Source organism: Lichenostomus cassidix, unplaced genomic scaffold (genome assembly GCF_008360975.1).
Source record: "Lichenostomus cassidix isolate B80296 unplaced genomic scaffold, HeHo_3.0 HiC_scaffold_40, whole genome shotgun sequence".
Taxonomy (NCBI): domain Eukaryota; kingdom Metazoa; phylum Chordata; class Aves; order Passeriformes; family Meliphagidae; genus Lichenostomus; species Lichenostomus cassidix.
The window spans coordinates 2,096,199-2,110,792 of record NW_028147459.1 but is presented as its reverse complement, the minus strand read 5'-3'; the positions used below and the strand labels follow the sequence as shown (position 1 = coordinate 2,110,792).

Genomic DNA, 14,594 nt, shown 5'->3' with positions numbered 1-14,594 from the left:
TGGATTCTCCTGGGTTTTTAGGACTTCTACCCTAGGTTTTTGGGGTTTTTCTCCATTTTGGGGATGTTTTTTGGCTTTTTCTCCATTCTGGGTTGGATCCCGCTCAGTTTTTCATGTTTTTTTCCATTCTGGGTTGAATCCCCTTTAGTTTTTCAGATTTTTCTCTAGCCTGGGTTGGATCCCCTGAGTTTTTAATGTTTTTCTCCATTCTTAGTTGGAGAAATTGGGTTGGATTTGGGTTTTTCTCCATTGTGGGTGAGATCCCCCTCAGTTTTTCATGTTTTTCTCCATTCTGTGGAGGTTTTTCATGTTTTCCTCCATCCTGGGTTGGATCCCCTGGGTTTTTAGGACTTTTCCCCTGAGTTTTTAGGATTTTTCTCCATTTTGGAGAAGTTTTTCGGCTTTTCCTCCATTCTGGGTTGGATCCCCTAAATTTTTTCGGGTTTTCCTCCATTCTGGGTTGGATCCCCTGGGTTTTTAGGAGTTTTCCTCTAGATTTTTTGGATTTTCCTCCATTCTGGGTTGGATCCCCTTCAGTTTTTCGGGTTTTCCTCCATCCTGGGTGTGATCCTCTGGGTTTTTAGGGGTTTTCCCCCTAAGTTTTTAGGGTTTTTCTCTGTTCTGGAGAGGTTTTTCGGCTTTTCCTCCATTCTGGGTTGAATCTCCTAAATTTTTTAGGGTTTTTCTCCATTCTGGCTTGGATCCCCTTTATTTTTTGCATTTTTCTTCCTTCTGTAGAGGTTTTTCAGCTTTTCCTCCATCCTGGGTTGGATCCCTTAGGTTTTTAGGAGTTTTCCTATAGGTTTTTTGGATTTTACTCCATTCTGGGTCAGATCCCCTTTAGTTTTTAGTGTTTTCCTCCATCCTGGGTTGGATCCCCTTTATTTTTTCAGATTTTCCTCCATTCTTGGTTGATCCCCTGGGTTTTTTGGCCTTTCACCCTAGCTTTTTTTGTGTTTTCTCCATTCTGTGTTGGATCCCTTAGGTTTTTAGCAGTTTCCCCCTGAATTTTTCAGGTTTTCCTCCATTCTGGGTTGGATCGCCTTTATTTTTTTTGGGTTTTTCTCCATTCTGGGTTGGATCCCCTTTATTTTTTCAGATTTTCTTCCATTCTTGGTTGATCCCCTGGGTTTTTTGGCCTTTCACCCTAGTTTTTTTTTTGGTTTTTCTCCATTCTGCATTGGATCCCTTTGGTTTTTCAGGATCTTCCCCTGAGTTTTTCATATTTTTCTCCATTCTCAGAGCATTCTTAGAGTTTTCCTCCACTCTGGGTCAGCCCCTCTATATTTTTCCAGCTTCCCCTCCCCCCTGGGCATCACCCCTAAACCCCTTCACCCCAAACTCATCCCCACTGTCCCCCCTGTCCCCGCAGCGTCGCTGTCCCCGGAGCGCGCCGAGGACTCGGACGCCCTGACGGCGGTCAGCAGCCAGCTGGAGGGATCCCCCATGGACACCTCCAGCCTGGCCTCCTGCACCCTGGAGGAGTCCGGGGGGGCTCCCCCTCCCCCCACGCCCCCCCAGAACCCCCCCGGGACCCCCCAGGGCCCCCCGCCAGCCCCCCCGGACAGCGCCCAGCCGCCGGACGATAGGTGAGAGCCGCCGGCGGTGGGAAACGGGGAAAAGTCAATATTTTGGGGTGTTTTCCTCCGTGATGTCACGCCCCAGTGATGTCACACCCCGGTGATGTCACTCCCCTGTGACGTCAGACATTATGACGTCACACCACAATGATGTCACACCCTGATGACATCCCACCCTGGTGATGTCACCCCCAGCTCTCCTCCGGGGGGGGTGGGAAATGGGGAAAAGTCACAATTTTGGGGTGTTTTCCCCCATGATGTCACACCCCCGTGATGTCACACCCTGATGACATCATACCCCAGTGATGTCACCCCCAGCTTCCCAGCAGGGGATGGGAAATGGGGAAAAGTCACCATTTTGGGGTGTTTTCACCTGTGACGTCATGCCTTGATGACATCACACCACAGTGATGTCACCCCCAGCTTCCCGCCGGAGGGGTGGGAAATAGGGAAAAGTCACAATTTTGGGATGTTTTCCCCAATGATGTCACACCTCGATGACATCACACTCCAGTGACGTCACACCCCGGTGACATCACACCCCGATGATGTCACCCCCAGCTCCCCGCCAGCCTCCTCCTCGGAGAGCTCATCCACGCGGGACTCGGCCGGCGCCATCTCCGGCGCTGACTCGAGGGGAATCCTGGAGGAGCCGCTGCCATCCACCAGCAGCGAGGAGGAGGATCCGCTGGCAGGTGGGTGATGTGACAGCCCTGTCCCCATTGGTGACAGTGACACCCTTGTGTCCATCTGTGACAGCCCTGTGTGCCCATCGGTGACAGCTGTGTGTGCCCATTGGTGGCAGCCCTGTCCCCATCAATGACGGTGACAGTCCTGTGTCCCTCTGGCCAGTCAGTGACACCCCTGTGTCCCCATCAGTAATAGTGACGCCTCTGTCCCCATCAGTGACAGTGACATCCCTGTCCCCATTTGGTGACAGCTCTGTGTCCTCCCTGTCCCCATCAGTGTCACCCCTGTGTCTCCATCAGTGACAGCACTGTGTCCCCCCTCTGTCACCCTCCCAAATCCCCCTGTCACCCCCTGGGAGTTTTGGGGATTCCCCATGTCTTTTAGGGATTTCCCTGAGGGTTTTAGGGATTCCCCATGTCCCCCACACTTGTCCCCAACCCGTCCCCACTGTCCCCAGGGATCAGCCTCCCGGAAGGCGTTGACCCCTCGTTCCTGGCGGCTCTGCCGGACGACATCCGGCGGGAGGTGCTGCAGAACCAGCTGGGCATTCGCCCTCCGGCCAGAGCGCCGCCCAGCGCCAGCCCCGCGCCGCCCGTGGTGCCCAACCCCGGCCTGACCGAGGTCAGCCCCGAGTTCCTGGCGGCGCTGCCCCCGGCCATCCAGGAGGAGGTGGGCGTGGCCTCGGTGGGGGCGTGGTCGTGGGTGGGGTGGGGTTAAGATGGGTGTGGTCTGGGTGGGGCTAATGGGTGTGGTCATGGGTGGGGTTGGGTAAATGATGGGTGTGGTCATGGGGTGGGGCAGGGCTTAGGGAGAGGTGTGGTCTTGGGGTAGGGATAAAACATGGGTGTGGTCATGGGGCGGAGCTTGGACATGGGTGTGGTCTGGGTGGAGTAGGGTAAAGGATGGGTGTGGCCATGGGTGGAGCAGGAGTAACGGATGGGTGTGGTCATGGAGTTTGGCAGGGCCAAATGATGGGTGTGGCCATGGGGTGGGGCTTGGGCATGGGTGTGGTTGTCCTGGGGTGTGCCTTCAAGGTGGGGGTAAGTGGGTGTGGCCTGGTTTGCATTGAGATTGACCAGGGTGGGGCCACTGACCTCTTTGGATTGTGTCCATATTTGGGTGTGGCCTCTTTGGGGCATGTCCCCATGCGGGTGTGGCCTCTTTGGGCGTGGCCTTTGGGCCATGTCCCCATGCAGGTGTGACCTGTTCAGGACATGTCCACCTTTGGGTGTGGCCTTTATGGGTGTGGCCTCTTCAGTTCCTGTCCCCACGTGGGTGTGACCTCTATCGGGCATGTCCACCTATGGGTGTGGCCTCTTTGGGTGTGGCTCCTTTGGGTGTGGCCTTCAGGACACGTCCCCCTGGCCGCACAGCCTCTCAGCGATGTCACCTGGTCCTACCTGGTGCCATCGCTGTCCCCATCCCACCCAGGTGCTGGCCCAACAGCGCGCGGAGCAGCAGCGGCGCGAGCTGGCTCAGGCCACCGGCTCGGACGCGCCGATGGACCCGGTGACCTTCATCCAGACGCTGCCGTCCGAGCTGCGGCGCTCGGTGCTGGAGGACATGGAGGACTCGGTGCTGGCCGTCATGCCGCCGGACATCGCGGCCGAGGCGCAGGCGCTGCGGCGCGAGCAGGAGGCGCGGCAGAGGCAGCTGATGCACGAGAGGCTCTTCGGTCACTCCAGCACCTCGGCGCTCTCGGCCATCCTGCGCAGCCCCGGTGAGGGGGGCTTTGGCCCTGCTGACCACTGCATTCCCTCTGTGGGCTCTGGCCCTGCTGACCACTGCGTTCTGTCTGTGGGCTTTGGCCCTGCTGCCCACTGCATTCCCTCTGTGGGCTCTGGCCCTGCTGACCACTGCATTCCCTCTGTGGGCTCTGGCCCTGCTGACCACTGCATTCCCTCACTTTGGCCCTGCTGACCACTGTGTTCCCTCTGTGGGCTTTGGCCCTGCTGACCACTGCATTCCCTCTGTGGCCCTCCAGTCCCTCCACGGTCCCCAAGTCCCTCCATGACCCCGATTCGCTCCGTGGTCCTAGTGTCTCTCCGTGGTCCCAAATTTTCTCTGCAGCCCCCAATTCCTTTTCCAGCCCCCATTCTGTCCCCACTTCCCTCCACGGCCCTCGATTCCCTCTGCAGCTCCAGATTCCTTTTGCAGTCCCCATTCATTCTGCCCCTGTCCCCAGTGTGTGACACATTCCTGGTGTGTGACATGTTCCCTGTCCCCAGTGTGTGACATCCCTGGTGTGATACATCCCAGATGCGTGACACATCCCTGTCCCTGCTGTGTAACACATCCCCAGTGTGTGGCACATCCCTGGTGTCCCCAGTGTGTCACACTTCCCTGGTGTCCCCCGTGTGTGACACATTCCTGGCATCCTCACGGTGTGACACACCCCTGTCCCCAGTTTGTGACATGTCCCTGGTGTCTCCAGTGTGTGACGAACCCCTGTCCCTGGTGTGTGACACACCCCTGGTGTCTCCAGTATGTGACACATCCCTGTCCCCACAGTGTGACACACCCCTGGTGTCCCCAGTGTGTGACACATCCCTGTCCCCACAGTGTGACACATCCCTGGTGTCCCCACAGTGTGACACGCTCCTGTCCCCAATGTGTGACACATGCCTGGTGTCCCCTGTCCCCACGGTGTGACACTCTGCTGTCCCCTTGGTGTGACATGTCCCCTGTCTCCACAGTGTTACATGTATCACACATCTCTGGTGTCCCTGCCATGTGACATATCCCTGGTGTGTGACACATCCCTGGTGTGTGACACATCCCTGGTGTCCCCTGTCCCCTTGGTGTGACACTGCTGTCCTCACGGTGTGACACATCCCTGTCCCCAGTGTGTGACATGTCCCTGTCCCCGCAGCATTCACCAGCCAGCTGAGCGGGAACCATGGCGTTCACTCACACCCTGTCCCCATAGTGTGACACATCCTGGTGTCCCCAATGTGTGACACATCCTTGGTGTCCCCTGTCCTCAGTGTGTGCCACATCCCTGGTGTCCCCAGTGTGTGACATGTCCCTGTCCCCGCAGCGTTCACCAGCCGGCTCAGCGGGAACCGCGGTGTTCAGTCACACCCTGTCCCCATGGTGTGACACATCCCTAGTGTCCCCTGTCCCCAGTGTGTGACATGTCCCTGGTGTCCCCAGTGTGTGACACGTCCCTGGTTTCCCCAATGTGTGACATGTCCCTGTCCCCGCAGCGTTCACCAGCCGGCTCAGTGGGAACTGTGGCGTTCAGTCACGCTGTCCCCACGGTGTGACGCATCCCTAGTGTCCCCTGTCCCCAGTGTGTGACATGTCCCTGGTGTCCCCAATGTGTGACATGTCCCTGGTGTCCCCAGTGTGTGACATGTCCCTGTCCCCGCAGCGTTCACCAGCCGGCTCAGCGGGAACCGCGGCGTTCAGTACACACGGCTGGCAGTGCAGAGGGGAGGAACCTTCCATGTGGGGGGCACCGGAACCCACAGCAGGTGTGTCACCTGGGGTCACCCTGGGGGGTCACAGCAGGTGTGTGGGGCACCTGGGGTCACCTGGGGGGTCACAGCAGGTGTGTGAGGCACCTGAGGTCACCTGGGGGTCACCTGGGGGGTCACAGCAGGTGTGTGGGTCACCTGGGGGGTCACAGCAGGTGTGTGGGGCACCTGAGGTCACCTGGGGGTCGCCTGGGGGGTCACAGCAGGTGTGTGGGTCACCTGAGGGTCACCTGTGGGGGTCACAGCAGGTGTGTGGGGCAGGGGGGGGATAGGGATGTTGGGGACTGTGTAGGGGTTGATTTGGGGCTGTGTGCCATCGGTGTGGGGTCACTGTGGGGTCAGTTTGGGTCCAACCGCAGGCTGGTGGGCAGCAGCATGGACAGGGCTGTTTGAGGCTGGTCTGGCAGTTAGTTTGGGGTCAGTTTTGGGTCACTTTGGGGTCACTCTCATGTCCACCCCAGTCCGGCCAGCAGCAGCGTGGACAGGGCAGTTTGGGGCTGGTTTGACAGTCAGTTTGGGGTCAGTTTTGCGTTTCTTTGGGGTCAGTTTTGGGTCACTGTGGTCACTCTCCCATCCACCCAGACCAGCCAGCAGCAGCGTGCACAGGGCAGTTTGGGGCTGGTCTGGCAGTCGGTTTGGGGTCAGTTTTGCATCTGTTTGGGGTCACTTTGTGGTCACTCTCCCATCCACCCAGACCGGCCGGCAGCAGCGTGGACAGGGCAGTTAGGGGCTGGTCTGTCAGTTAGTTTGGGGTCAGTTTTGTGTCTATTTGGGGTCAGTTTTGGGTCACTGTGGTCACTCTCCCATCCACCCAGACCGGCCGGCAGCAGCATGGACAGGACAGTTTGGGGCTGGTCTGTCAGTTAGTTTGGGGTCAGTTTTGGGTCACTGTGGTCACTCTCCCATCCACGCAGACCGGCCGGCAGCAGCGTGGACAGCCTCCTCCGCCTCCGCGGCCGCCTCCTGCTGGACCACGAAGCCTTGTCCTGCCTGCTGGTTCTCCTCTTCGTGGACGAGCCCAAGCTCAACACCAGCCGCCTGCACCGCGTGCTGCGCAACCTCTGCTACCACGCGCCCACCCGCGGCTGGGTGGTCCGCAGCCTGCTGTCCATCCTGCAGCGCAGCAGCGAGAGCGAGCTGTGCCTCGAGACCCCCCGCGGGACCCCCGGGCCGGCCTCGGACGAACGGCCGCGCGGCCGGACTCGCGCCACCGCCGCCAACGCCGCCGCCGCCGGTCCCGGCTCGGCCGCGGAGCCGCGCGGTTTGGACCTGCTGCACCGCGTGGAGTCGCGCAGCTCCGGCCAGCTGTCCTGGCTCTCGGTGTCCATGGACGCCGCGCTGGGCTGCCGAACCAACATCTTCCAGATCCAGCGAGCTCCCGGCCGCAAGCACACCGAGAAACACGCGGCGGCCGCCGGCTCTGCTGTCCACATCCACCCCCAGGCCGCCCCCGTCGTGTGTCGCCACGTCCTGGACACGCTCATCCAGCTGGCCAAGGTGGGCTGGCAGGACTTTGGGGTCCTCGGGGGAGCTGGGAGGTGCTGGAGGTTATTTTTGGGGTTTCCGGGAAGTTCCTTGAGGGTTTTGGGGGTACTGGGGGGTGCTGGGAGGTGCTGGAGGTAATTTTTGGGTTTCCAGGAGGTTCCTTGAGGGTTCTGGGGGGATGTTTTGGGGCTCCTCAGTGGAACTGGGGGAAGCTGGGAGGTGCTGGAGCTCATTTTGGGGTTTCTGGGGGGTTCTTTGAGGGGTTTTGGGGGCATTCTGGGGACATGGATGGGGGGACATGGGGTTGTTCGAGGGACTGGAACACTGAAGGTCATTGTTGGGTTTCTGGGAGGTTCCTCGAGAGTTTTGGGGGATTTTTGGGGCTCCTCGGTAGAAGTGGGAGGACTTGGGGAATGCTGGAGCACATTATTGAGTTCCTTGAAGGTTCCTTGATGGTTTTTGGGATCATTCTGGGGCTCCTCGATAGAACTGGGAGGAATTAGTGAGCGCTGAAGGTCATTTTTGGGTTTCTGGGAGGTTCCTTGATGGTTTTTGGGAGCATTTTGGGGCTCCTCGGGGGAACTGGGAGGATTGGGGAAGCACTGGACCACATTAGGGGCTGAGGATATGAACTCTTGGAGGGATGGCTGAAACACCCCGAGTTTCAGGGGTGTTTTTGGGGTCTCCTCACCCCCATTTCCCCCTCCCCAGGTCTTCCCCAGCCACTTCACCCAGCAGCGCGGCCGAGACCCCGCGCCCGACCCGGAGCGGGACCGCGGCCCCCCAAAATCGGGGGGCAGCCCCTGCCCTCCGCCCCCCCCGCCCCCCCAAACCCCACCGGCACCCCCTCCCCCTCCCCCCCCATCCGGCCCCGCCCCCTCCCCAGCCCCTCCCCCCCAATCCGGCAGCCTCTCCACCGATTTTTGGGACCTGCTGGTCAAGCTGGACAACATGAACGTGAGCCGGAAGGGCAAGGGCTCGGCGCGGGCGGGGGGCGGCGGCGGGGGTCCCGAGCCCGAGGCGGCCGGGGGTGGCCTGGAGGCGTCCCCTCTGGGCCAGCTGATGAACATGCTGTCCCACGGCGTCATCCGCCGCAGCCCCCTCCTCACCGAGAAGCTGCTGCGCCTGCTGTCCCTCATCTCCATCGCCCTCCCCGAGGGGGGCAAGGCCGGCGAGGGGGGGGCGGCGGCGCCCCAAAACGGAGCCTCGGCCCCCCCCGCGCCCGCCCCGCCCGCCGCGGGGACAGGGACGGGGACAGGGACGGGGACGGCGGCGGCACCCGGGAGCCCCCCGGGGCAGGGGGGGAACGGCGGAGCGGCGGCGGCTGGAGGTGCTGCGGGTGAGTGTGGGGATGGGGGGACATGGCGGGGACATGGGACATGGGACATGGGAAATGGGATTGGGACTGGGGTGTGGGGACATGGGACATGGGGACACGGGAATGGGATTGGGACTGGGCTGTGGGGACATGGGCCGTGGGATTGGGACTGGGGATGTGGGGACATGAGGGGGACATGGGACATGGGACATGGGATTGGAATTGAGACCTGGGGTATGGGGACATGGGGATGGGACTGGGACAGGGACACGGGGATATGGTAATGGGGCATGGGGACATGGGGGGGACGTGGGGACAGGAACATGGGAATGGGACATGGGCTTGGGGACAGGGGAACATGGGGTAGAGCCGTGGGAATGGGTCTGGGATGTGGGGACCTGGGGATGGAGATGGGGATGGAGATGAGGATGAGAAATGGGCACAGGAACATGGGCTTGGGCATGTGGGGACATGGGGATGGGGACAAGGATGGGACATGGGGACAGGGACATGGGCTTGGGGACATAGGCATGGGACTGGGACATGGTTTGGGGACACGGGGGTGGAGACATGGACATGGGGATAGGGCTGTGGGAATGGCACTTGGACAGGCTTGGGGACGTGGGGACATGGGAATGGGACATGGGGATGGGGACAGGGACAGGAACATAGGGATGGAGACAAGGATGGGCCATGGGGACAGGACTGGGACATGGGGACGGGGGGGAGGATGGAGTCAGGGACACGAGGATGGGGACATGGACAGGGACAGGACATGGCGACAAGGCTGGGGACACGGTGGGCACAGGGAGGAGCCTGCTGGGGCAGGTAGGGTGAGATGACCTTGGTGGCACCTCCCACCCACTGCCACCACCTCAACCCCTCTGTCCCCACTGTCCCCAGCCACCAAGAGCTCCAAGTCCCCAGCCAAGGTCCCCGAGGGTGTCCCCGACCCGCGGCTGGCGGCCACCGGCCTGACCGAGAGCCAGCTCCAGCTCTCCGTGGAGGTAACAGCGCTCACCGCCGGGCAGAGGGGGACATCCTGCTGTCCCCTGCTGTCCCCTGCTGTCCCCAACCACCGTGCCACCCCCCCCAGGTGCTGACGTCCCACTCGTGCTCGGAGGAAGGGCTGGAGGACGCTGCCAACGTGCTGCTGCAGCTGTCGCGGGGTGACGCGGGGACAAGGGACACTGTGCTGCGGCTGCTGCTCAGCGGCGCCCGCCAGCTCGGGGGAGCTCTGTGCCGCCAGATCGGTGAGATGGGTTGGGGTCATGGAACGGGCTAGACAGAGTCAGGAAAATCAGGAATTATTCAGTTTATTGAAGGGCCTTCAGGTGCTTTTAGGGTTTACCTAAAACAGGGTTAGATAAAGTTAAAAAATAAAAAATAATTCAATTTATTGAGGGCCCTTCAGGCTTACCTAAAACAGGGTCAGATAAAAGTTAAGAGAGTAAAAAGCAGTTAAATTTATATTTGTTGAAGGCCTTCAGGTGCTTTTAGGGTTTACCTAAAACAGAGGTTAGACAAAAATTAGGAGAATCAAAAATAATTCAATTTATTGAAGGGCCTTTAGGTGCTTTTAGGGCTTACCTGAAGGAGAGGTTAGACAAAGTTAAGAGAATATGCACTAATATATAGTAATATATATATAACATATTGGTGTATATATATATATAAATATATATATAAATAATGTATATATTATATACCTATGATATATAGTGTATATATAGTGTCTGTATAGTATATGTAGTATGTGTCTATGCTATATATATAATGTATATATTAATATATATGATATATGATATATAATATATATTAGTGTTGTATATTATACTAATAATATACTATATAACATTTTTATTAAAATATGTATTTTATAATATATAATAATTATTATATATACTGATAATTTACTATTAGTATAATATAATAATTGCTATATATTAGTAATATGTATTATATTTGTATTATTTATAATATAGTATATTGTGTATAGTTCTATAGTATATAATATATAGTATATAGAATATACTATATGTACGCTATATATTACATAGTATATTATTTATACTATATATTATATATACTATAATAGTACTATATGTAGTATATATAACTATATATACTATATACTGTAATATACTATATTATAGAGTGTATTATATATACTGTATACTATATTGGGTCTGTATACTATAGAATATACTATACAGTGTATATTCTATATACAATAAATAATTACACCAATCACACACTAAAACAATTAGAGGATTACACATACACAAAAAACACAGATATAAAATACAGAAGCTAAAATCCTGAGGCATCGAGGGGGGTGTCCTGTGATCCCTGGGGGGTCCCAGCCTGTGCCCCCCGTGTGCCACCCGTGTGCCACCGCTGTGCCCCCCTGTGCCCCCCGTGTGCCACCGCTGTGCCCCGCTGTCCCCGCAGGGACGCTGCTGGCGGAGCTCCGCGAGTACAACCTGGAGCAGCAGCGCCGGGCGCAGCTCGAGGCTCCGTCGCCCGAGGGACTGCCCGAGGAGCAGCCGCCCAGCGCCAAGCTGAAGGGCAAGATGCAGAGCCGGTCAGTGCTGGGGGCTGCTGGGGCTGGCTGGGGGCCTGGTGACACTCCTGTCCCTGTCCTGGGGCCAGCTGGTGCCTCCTGGGCCCTAGTGACACCTCCTGTCCCTGTTTTGGGCCTATGGACACTTCCTGTCCGACCTGGTGCTGCCATTCCCTTGTCCCAAAAATGACCACTGCCCTGCTATTCCCCCTTGTCCCCACCAATGACCGTTGTCCTGCCATCTCCCCTGTCCTTGCCATTTCCCCTGTCCCTGCCATTCCCTTATGTCCCCACCAATGACCATTGTTTTGCTGTCCCCCTTTTCCCCACCAATGACCATTGTCCTGCCATTTCCCCTGTCCCTGCCATCCCCCTTGTCCCCACCGATGACCACTGTCCTGCCATTCCCCCTTGTCCCAAAAATGACCACTGCCCTGCCATTCCCCCATCCCCACCAATGACCACTGCCCTGCCATTCCCCCATCCCTGTCATTCCCCTGTCCCCTTGTCCCCCCACTGACCCTGCCTGTCCCCCCAGCTTCGACACGGCCGAGAGCGTGGTCATCGTGGCGTCGCAGAAGCGAGCTCTGGGCGGCCGGGAGCTGCAGCTGCCCTCCATGTCCGTGCTGACCTCCAAGACGTCCACCCAGCGCTTCTTCCTGCGCGTCCTGCAGGTCATCATCCAGCTGAGGGACGACACTCGCCGGGCGCACCGCAAGGCCAAGCAGCCCGGCCGGCTGGGTAAGGGTCAGCCCTGGGTGAAGACCCCCCTGGGGCTTTTGAGGTGGTGGGAATGGGGAGGGAAAGGGAAAAAAAGGGGATTTATCTCTGTTTAATGGGATCAGCATAAAGGGAAAAAGGGGATTTGTCTCAGTTTAATAGATCAGCATAAAGGGAAAAAGGAATGTAGCTCAGTTTTAATAGGATCAGGACTGAAGGTAGAAAGGGTATTTACCTCGGTGTTAATAGGATCAGTAGGAAGGGGGAAAAGGGTATTTATATTGGTTTTGTAGGTTCGGCATGAAGAGAAAAAGGTAATTTAGCTTGGTTTTAATAGGATCAGTGGTAAAGGGAAAAAGGGTATTTCCTCAGTTTTGATAGGATCAGCATAAAGGGGAAAAGAGTATTTAACTCGGTTTTAATAGGATCAGCATAAAGGGAAAAAGGTAATTTAGCTTGGTTTAATAGGATCAGCATAAAGGGAAAAAGGTATTTAGCTTGTTTTTAATAGGATCAGTGGTAAAGGGGAAAAGAGTATTGCCTCGGTTTTAATGGGATTAATGGTAAAGGAGGAAAGGGTATTTATTGTGGTTTTAATAGGATCAGTAATAAAGGGGAAAAGGTAATTTACTTCTGGTTTGATAGGATCAGCATGAAGGGGAAAAGGTAATTTAGCTTGGTTTTAATAGGATCAGCATGAAGGGAAAAAGGGAATTACCATGGTTTTAATGGAATCAATATAAAGGGGAAAAGGGTATTTAGCTTGGGTTTAATAGAATCAGCATAAAGGGAAAAAGGGAATTTACCTTGGTTTTAATAGGATTTTAGGTGCAACACACCAAGACTTACACACAATATGCCAATTTTATGGAATTTGGAAATTAGCATATCTTCCTAAAATCCCCCAAAAAGATGAAGTAATCTACCTAAATATAGTATAATATCTACCTAAAATCCCCCAAAACCAAACTTAATAGATGCAGTAATTGTCCCCCTATTCTAATTATCCCCCTAAAATTAATTACAGCCTAGTTTACAAAATATGTTAGAGAGGAAAGAGAGAATCCATCCAAGGTTGGATGTTCTGGGATGGTGTAGAGCTTCTGGCTTCCTGCTGTGAATGTTTGGTTTTTTGCTTTGCAAAAATGCCAAACTAAGCTGAATATCAGACTAGAAAAATCCCAAACTGAGCTGAATATCAGACTAGAAAAAATGCCAAACTAAGCTAAGTATCAGACTGAAAAAATCCCAAACTGAGCTGAATATCAGACTTGAAAAATCCAAACTAAGCTAAATATCAGACTGAAAAAATGCCAAACTGAGCTAAATACCAGACTAGAAAAAATCCCAAACTAAGCGAAATATCAAACTACAAAAATCACAACAGTATGGGGCTAAGGTACAAAGAGGGCATGTAGAGGCTACAAGGGAAAGGATATAAAAATATATAAAAATTTTATAAAAAGACAAAAAGTGATGAGGAATCCCTGAAATGCTGCAGGCGCCGCGGGGCTAAGGTACAAAGAGTGTGTGTAGAGGCTACAAGGGAAAGGATATAAAAATGTACAAAAATTGTATAAAAAGCCAAGAAATTATGAGGAATCCCTGAAATCTAAACAAAATATCAGACTAGAAAAATCCCAAACTGGGATAAATACCAGACTAGAAAAAATGCCAAACTGAACTAAATATCAGGCTAGAAATATTACAACTGTATGGGGCTAAGGTGTGTGTAGCGGCTACAAGGGACAGGATATAAAAATGTACAAAAATGTTGTAAAAAGCCAAGAAATTATGAGGAATCCCTGAAATCTAAGCAAAATACCAGACTAGAAAAAATCCCAAACTGAGCTAAATATCTGACTAGAAAAAATCCCAAACTAAGTGAAATATCAGACTATAAAAATCCCAAACTGAGCAAAATATCAAACTACAAAAATCACAACAGTATGGGGCTAAGGTACAAAGCGTGTGTGTAGAGGATACAAGGGAAAGGATATAAAACTGTACAAAAAGGGTATAAAAACCCCAAAAACTGATGAGCAATCCCGCCATCCGCAGGCGCCGCGGGGCTAAGGTACAGAGTGTGTAGGGGCTACAAGGGAAAGGATATAAAATTGTACAAAAATGGTATAAAAACCCCAAAAACTGATGAGCACTCCCGCCATCCGCAGGCGCCGCGGGGCTAAGGTACAGAGTTTGTGTGTAGAGGATACAGTGGAAAGGATATAAAAATATATAAAAATGGTATAAAAACCCCAAAAACTGATGGGCAATCCCGCCATCCGCAGGCGCCGCGGGGCTGGGGGCGGCCGGCAGCATCCAGGCCGCCGTCCGGCAGCTGGAGGCCGAGGCTGACGCCATCATACAAATGGTACGTGAGGGCCAGAGGGCCCGGAGGCGGCAGCAGGGAGACACGGTTAGCACGGCCGCCTTCCTCCACCCCTCCTCATCCTCCTCCTCCTCTGCTTCATCCTTGGCTTTGTTCTGTTTCCTCTTTGTCATCCTCATCCTCCCATCGCCTCTTCTTCTTCCTCCTTCTCATCGTCCCATCACCTCCTCATCTTCGGCTTTGTTCTGCCTCCTCTTCCTCATCCTCATCCCCTCCTTGGCCTTGTTCTGCCTGCTCTTCTTCATCCTCATCCTGCCCCTTCCTCCACCCCTCCTCTACCTCTTCCTCATCCTCATCCTTGGCTTTGTTCTGCTTCCTCTTCGTAATCCTCATCGTCCCATCGCCTCCTCCTCTTCCTCAT

The 14,594-nt window shown here is 54.7% G+C and overlaps 1 protein-coding gene across 1 annotated transcript in view; it reads left to right on the top strand.

Annotated features, from left to right (window-relative positions):
- Positions 1-14,594, top strand: part of HUWE1 (HECT, UBA and WWE domain containing E3 ubiquitin protein ligase 1) — a 109,384-nt gene that overhangs the window by 81,772 nt on the left and 13,018 nt on the right. The window contains exons 61-72 of the mRNA XM_085046277.1: positions 1,373-1,589; positions 2,142-2,275; positions 2,728-2,939; positions 3,702-3,990; positions 5,647-5,749; positions 6,667-7,249; positions 7,949-8,576; positions 9,459-9,562; positions 9,652-9,808; positions 11,010-11,142; positions 11,660-11,862; positions 14,133-14,260. Coding sequence (XP_084902403.1) covers positions 1,373-1,589; positions 2,142-2,275; positions 2,728-2,939; positions 3,702-3,990; positions 5,647-5,749; positions 6,667-7,249; positions 7,949-8,576; positions 9,459-9,562; positions 9,652-9,808; positions 11,010-11,142; positions 11,660-11,862; positions 14,133-14,260 — 2,891 coding nt within the window. The remainder of the gene's footprint in view (positions 1-1,372; positions 1,590-2,141; positions 2,276-2,727; positions 2,940-3,701; positions 3,991-5,646; positions 5,750-6,666; positions 7,250-7,948; positions 8,577-9,458; positions 9,563-9,651; positions 9,809-11,009; positions 11,143-11,659; positions 11,863-14,132; positions 14,261-14,594) is intronic.